Source organism: Macrobrachium nipponense, chromosome 4 (genome assembly GCF_015104395.2).
Source record: "Macrobrachium nipponense isolate FS-2020 chromosome 4, ASM1510439v2, whole genome shotgun sequence".
In the NCBI taxonomy this organism is placed as follows: Eukaryota; Metazoa; Arthropoda; class Malacostraca; order Decapoda; family Palaemonidae; genus Macrobrachium; species Macrobrachium nipponense.
Window position 1 is genome coordinate 62,473,777 of NC_061100.1, and position 7,500 is coordinate 62,481,276.

The 7,500-nt window shown below is 33.5% G+C and overlaps 1 protein-coding gene across 1 annotated transcript in view; it reads left to right on the plus strand.

Moving 5' to 3' along the window:
- The window catches only part of LOC135211378 (neural-cadherin-like), a 480,177-nt gene that overhangs the window by 270,467 nt on the left and 202,210 nt on the right, over positions 1 to 7,500 (plus strand). The window contains exon 21 of the mRNA XM_064244691.1: positions 3,493 to 3,685. Within this exon, the coding sequence (XP_064100761.1) occupies positions 3,493 to 3,685 (193 nt within the window). The remainder of the gene's footprint in view (positions 1 to 3,492; positions 3,686 to 7,500) is intronic.

Below are 7,500 nucleotides of genomic sequence, written 5' to 3' on the forward strand. Positions count from 1 at the left end.
ATATATATATATATATATATATATATATATATATATATATATATATATATATATATATATATATATATATATATATATATATATATATATATATATATATGTATATATATTCGTAATATATACATATATGTATATCAAAGAAGCAACCAAGCATGACCGATAGGGTTAGTACTCAATTCTTAAAACAGACCTCTGGTTATTCCTGACCAGATAAAAGGGTCCTGAGAGAGAGAGAGAGAGAGAGAGAGAGAGAGAGAGAGAGAGAGCATAACAGGAGATACTCGAATTAAAAGACTGCTCGCCAAGCATATTCACACTTCGGATCGTATGGACAAGAAGAGTTTCACTTATGCACTGAAAAAATGTGGAAACCTACGAAAATACTTGCTTGATGCGACCCTGAACGAAAATCCACATGCAAAAATTTGCACAATTGAGAAATTTATGAAATTATTAGATAAACTGGAAAATATGTTTCCTTGATTATTGAAATAGGCCTAATCATGTAACCAATGCTAAAACGCACATGTAGCTTCGATTTTTTTCTCACCGACTTGTCCTATTTATATTTCATTTAATCAGAAGCTAAACTTCTTTGTGCTTTATCAAAAGAAATCATAATAACTTTCGATATAATGTTATAAAACTAGAAAGTTTATTCACAAATCACATTAGGCAAATACTTATGCACTCGGTTCCTGCTACCACTCAGTGGTGAACACTCGATATCACACATTGAGAGCCTCAGATGTTTCTACAGGAAATTCTTTTAATAAACAATTATTGAACTAGCATTGACTATTCACGGGGGGAATACCTTCTGTGGTTCTACAGTTAATCAATGATACATATTATCAGATAAAGAGGATGACAATATTTGAAATAAAATATAATAACTGGCAACTCCACGAGAGTTTCTAAAGAATTACAATGAATTTTGAAATTTGTAGCTTCACTTTTGACGCTTACTGTACAATGACACATGCTTATAAAAGATATTATGCATTATGTTAATGAAAATTATAAGAAGGCAGCATTTTAAAGCTTGAGTGGTGCAAAGCATCTGGTATGGTAAATATACAATTTTTGGTTAAAATATTAAGTAAAATCGGATTTTGGGAAAAATTCGTTGGTTGGATAAAAGTGTTGTACGAAAATGTAGAGAGTGCATTATGTGTAAATAACTTCATTGGTGAATTTTTAGCATTATGTAGGTCGGTAAGACGAAGGTGCCTTTTGAGCGTGATGTTGTATGCCATATACCAGGAATCTTTCTATGTACCCTTAGGCGCAAACAACTCTGTTACACCACTATCCCTGCCTGGTGGCTTTACGTTCAAAGCCATTGGTTATGCAGATAACACGAATATCATTATTTGCTCTGATAATAGTTTATTAGCAGTCGATAGAATACTTGGAGAATTTGAAAAGGCAACGGGAAGGAAAATGAATTGAAATGGAAAATCTAGAATTTATGGTATGGGGAAATGTAAATTTAAAACTGTATGGCGTATTGATGGGATAAGAAAGGAAACCGTGTATTTATATACTTTGGAAATTTTCCATTGCAACAATTATCAGCTTACGCTGAAGCAATACTGGAATAAGTGATAAATGCACTAGAGTGTCAAAGTAAAAAATTAATAACCTTTCAAAGGTCTGCTTATATTAATACCTGTTTACTAGCAAAACTTCGGTATGTTGGCCACATATCTTTTAAGCCATAACTACGGGAAAATGATACAGAAGATAAGGTTCAAATATTTATGGAATGGTAGATATGAACCAGTAGAAAGAGGAGGTTTGAATATGGTTGACATTATACTTCCCAATGATTGGTGAATTTGATACACTGAGAAGTGAGTGAAGGTTTAATAGGCAACTATTCAAGTCATTATAATTATAATGTTTTGAATGGAGTTGATACATTTAGATTGTTCTATGTTTCCAATAATTCCCAATAAGATATTATACCATTTTTTACCAAAAAAAAGTACCTATTACTGTTGACTCAAGACATCCCCTTTTTAACTGGAAACTAATATGGGTTTCATGATAGTAAATTTATAAGTGTTTTTGATAAAGATCTAACACTTAAGTATTTACATGGTGTATTACTGACATAACAAAGATTGTACGCTTTCAACCTGCCTGGAAATTATTTATGCGATCAGTGCAATATGATAAAATGTGCAATTATTTGTTTTTTGTGCGATAAACAGACCTATATTTGATTGGTTCAAGGTATTTGTGGTTTTAAGCCTAAAAATAACGTCAGGTTTTTATATTTTGATTTAAATTGTAAAGATCTTCGAGTTCTTATATTACAACTATGTGATCATGCAGAAACACAAATTTCTTGCCTGAAAATGAAAATAAACGGTGTAAAAATGAATTGCATGGAGCACAAAAATTATATAAAATTTATTTTTTATAATGCTAATAAGATTACGAAACCCTTTGGGAATTTTTTTGGGAAGAATCTAATTCATTATAGTACTCTAATTTATGTTTAGCAGAACCAAGTCATGCTAATTTAATTGTAAAGAACTATTATATAAATTGTATGAAAAATATAGAAAAAAGATTAATTAAATTAGGAATGAGAAAAAAAAGTTGGGTATGAAAAAACTTTTATAAGATTAGTTACATAATCACAATTAACGCATTCTTCCATCTTTTGTGCCCTGCGTTCTTTTTAGAGCTGTATGGCCAAAAACGTCCATCTAAATTGAAGACCTTTATTTTATTCTGAGTTATATTAAGAAATTTTTGTCGATCATGCAAAATATTTATTTACTTAACTCGACTTCACTGCTGTCGATGACACAATAGTCTTTCCTTATCAATGTTCTTTTTCTATCACGCACTTGTCATTTGTTTTCCTTAGTCATAACACTTGGGCTATAATAATCTGTAGTGTCCCTATTTCCTATGACTAGGCCTTAAGTTAATAAATCACAAAAGTCACAACATTGTATATTTCAAATACTGATACCTCACACTGACTCATCTTTTTTTATCAGTTTTTACTTTTGTCACGAACGGTATTCATGTAAACACTGATTCATCAGCATGGTGGCAAAAGTACTGGTATTGCTCGACGATATACTTTTTCCAAGATCTCGTCGATAATTATTTTAAGTATACCAGATCATTGTGCATGGCTGTCTGCAGTCCGGGGATAGACTGCATGTCCTGTGGATATCGATATTTAATACCGAGTTCTTCCTTTATGCATTACAACTTATTCCGTCTGTAGATAAGGTTCCTGTTACCTTCAACCCCTTTCTCTTCTGCTGCCTAGCTTGTATGTCGAATGAAATCTAGTCCCCACAATTACATATGAAGGGAAATGATAATTCACTGTGACTGAATAGAGACACAAGATGTTTGCTTGAGAGAGAGAGAGAGAGAGAGAGAGAGAGAGAGAGAGAGCTCTTTGCATTAGTGTGTTCCGGTCAGTCATCCGTCTACCTTTTGGGCTTTCAGATTAAGGTCTACCTATCGTCTGAATCCCATAGTGTCGCTGGACCGAGAGGAGCAGAAGGTGTATTCCTTGCCCTTCGTGACCCAAGATCAGACTGGACGAAGGGGCATCCGCCTCTTCATTCTAGAGGTCGGGGACGAGAACGACTCCCCGATGTCCGACGGGAAGAGCAAGATTAAGGTCTACAATTACCAGGTAATGTTCGTATCTTTTATTCAGAGTGAGTAATATCAATATTTTACTCTTCCTCGCTATTTTCATACCGAGGGGGTGAACATATTTGATGAATTGTTGGACTATTCTCTAGATGATCCTTTGATTCTTTTTTTGTTTTATACTTACATTACTAGATAGAATGACTTTTCACTTTAACACGTCAAGGTTTTTCGTAATAATATTTTTATTATTCTTTCGGTGACCTTTAGGGGTTTTAACTTCCATTCTTAATATCATGTTTTTATTGAAAAGTGTTTTAGTACTAAGAAGGGAATCTCGGAAAGAAATTCAGTTTCATTATGTTCGTATTATTGCTGAGAATATAAACAAAAATTAAAGAAAACTCGAAAAATTAAAGTAATTAGGAAAATGGATTTTGTTTTAGAAATAAAAAGTTAGAATAATTTTGTAAAATGTAAGTAATGACTTTCTTTCCCCTTTAATGTTATTCATATATTTGTCAATACGTTTATCAAATATTTATGGAGTACACGTAAAACAAACACTGTCATAAACATTACGCTGCGTTTGAGACCTTGGAGGGAACACACCTCCTTTAAGCCGTTTCTGAAAACATAAGGTTGATACTGATCATTTAAACGTCTGGTCACCTCTGGTGTTCTGAAATATATAGCAATTTCCGCACACGTCCGGAGCGGACAAATGTAAAGGTGACGACACGTGATAGAAATATTCTGGGACAAAAGGGAGAGCGTTGGCGGAAATGGGATAGATATCCCGTGAGCTTTGTAGTCCTTTGTTTGCATTACATCGTGGAAATTGCGATTTCTGTACTCAAAGGTCATATATTTTCCAAATGTAGCACGTTCATTCTTTTGATTTCATTGTCGTAGGAGCTTTATACAGGTGGTCCTAAATGTTTCAGGATTATGGAAATGTATTCCTTTTGGAAACAGTCTTAAATAAGCAATTTTGGGATACCCCTAACTATAAAAAGATAAAATTAAACTTAAAATCTATCACACATTAAGTAACCTTAATTTTCTGTCTATCTCCGTTTTTTAAGTTGGGGGGGGGGGGTTTGGTTATTTAGTTCTAAATATAAAAATAGCATCCGATGCATTTCCATTTTACGCTCAAAAGTGCTCATTTACCTTCTTCATTGGCATTATAAATAATATCTCCTTACAAATGGTATCCTTTTTCAAAACTGTAATCATAATCCTTGACAAAATTATATAATGTCTTCTGAACTTTTTGGTTTGGTTTTATTTCTTTTGTTCAATCCCCTTGATGGGTGGGTGAGTAGTGCCATCATTGCACCTCACGTGTTACACTGTAAGCTAAAAGGTCTGAGGCGTCCCTTCGGCCCTTGACTGCACCCACTTTTTAACCTTTTTCTTGGCCTCCATTTCCGCTACCTTTCCCTAGTGTTACTCTCCTGCCTGTTGTTTTTTATTTTATTTATTATTATTTTTTTTGTGCGTGCATCTAGTGGTTTCCTCCAAGTTCCACCTTCAGATCTTTGTACGATTTCATTTTCTGGAGATCTTTATCTTACTCTCAACCTACTTCAGCTCTCTCTCTCTCTCTCTCTCTCTCTCTCTCTCTCTCTCTCTAATGCGAATATTTCAGACCATAATGTCATAGAATTAACAGTCCATTCCAAAGCAAGTGAAAACAGAGATAAGCAAGAAATTAAAAAGTGGGAAGGATATGGAAAATACAACTTCTACAGTAAAAATATAAAATGGTCAGAAATAAATGAAGAATTAAACAAAGATTGGGATAACATTTTCGTAAGTGATGACATAAGGGTAAATACGGAGATATTATATAAAATATTAGAGAAAATAGTGGATAAATATATACCGAAGAAGAAAAGTAAACATCAGTCATGCCTACCAAGAGACAGAAGGATCTTGTTCCAGAAAATCAGAAAGTGGAAAAAAGGTCTTGCAAAAGAAAAAAATGCATAGAAAGTTATAGAACTAAAAAGTAAGATAGAAAATGCAGAACAAAAGATTATACAATCAAAAGAAAATGAAAAACGGGACTTGGAAGAAAAAACCTTAATAAATATCAAGCAAAACCCCAAGCTATTATACTCATACGCGAAAAAGATGAATAAAAGAAGAATAGAAATAGGCCCTCTAAGAATTGAAGGGAGATTAAAGAATGAAAAAAAGGAAATTTGCAACATATTGGCAGAATGATATAAGAGAGAATTCACCCCTAGAATAGATAATGAAGATAATGATATAGAAGTAAGGGACGAAAATAGTGAATATTTAGCTGACATAGATATTAATGAAGCTGATATTGTGCAGACTATTAATGAAATTAAAAATGGAGCTGCAGCAGGGCCTGATGGAGTTCCTGCTATTTTGTTAAAGAAAGTAGTTCATTCTATCGCAAAGCCACTTGCAATATTATTAAGACAAAGTGTAGATACAGGCAAGATTTATGATGAGCACAAATTAGCATATATTACCCCTACTTTCAAAAGTGGATCAAGACTAGAGGCAAGTAATTATAGGCCTGTGAGTCTAACATCACATATTATGAAAGTGAATGAAAGGGTAATGAAGAAAAATATTATGAAACATTTAATAAAAAATAATTTGTTTAATATAGGACAACATGGTTTCGTACCCGGAAAAAGTACACAAACCCAACTGTTAGTCCACCGTGAGAACATATTCAAAAATATGAAAAGCGGAAATGAAACAGATGTGGTTTATCTAGACTATGCAAAAACTTTTGACAAGGTAGACCATAATATATTAGCGAAGAAAATTAGAAAACAGAATATCGTGGATAAAGTAGGAAGATGGTTAAAAGAATTTTTACACAACAGAAAACAGATAGTTATTGCAAACGATGAGAAATCGGATGAAGCCAAGGTAATATCCGGTGTGCCACAAGGTACGGTGTTAGCTGCAATACTGTTTGTTATTATGATTGAAGACATAGACAGTAATGTTAAGGATTCGGTAGTGAGTAGTTTCGCTGATGACACAAGAATAAGTAGAGAAATTACTTGTGATGAAGATAGGAACGCTCTACAAAAAGACCTTAACAAAGTATATGACTGGGCAGAGGTAAATAGGATGGTATTTAACTGTGATAAATTTGAATCAATAAATTATGGAGACAGAGAAGGAAAGCTATATGCATATAGGGGACCTAATAATGAGACAATCACAAATAAGGAAGCAGTTAAAGACCTTGGTGTGATGATGAATAGGAACATGTTATGCAATGATCAAATAGCAATTCTATTGGCAAAATGTAAAGCAAAAATGGGAATGTTGTTACGGCACTTCAAAACAAGAAAAGTTTAACACATGATTATGCTTTATAGAACATATGTTCGTAGTCCACTTGAATATTGCAATATGATATGGTACCCACACTATCAAAAGGATATTGCACAAATAGAGAGTGTACAAAGGTCCTTTACAGCTAGAATAGAAGAAGTTAAGGACCTTGACTACTGGGAAAGACTATAATCCTTAAAATTATATAGTCTAGAAAGGAGAAGAGAACGCTACATGATAATTCAGGCATGGAAACAGATAGAAGGAATAGCAGAAAACATCATGGAACTAAAAATATCAGAAAGAGCAAGCAGAGGTAGATTAATAGTGCCCAAAACTATACCAGGAAAAATAAGGAAAGCACACAGGACATTAATCCACTACGCACCAGCATCGATAATGCAGCGTCTATTCAATGCGTTGCCAGCTCATCTGAGGAACATATCAGGATTGAGCGTAGATGTGTTTAAGAATAAGCTCAACAAATATTTAAACTGCATCCCAGACCAT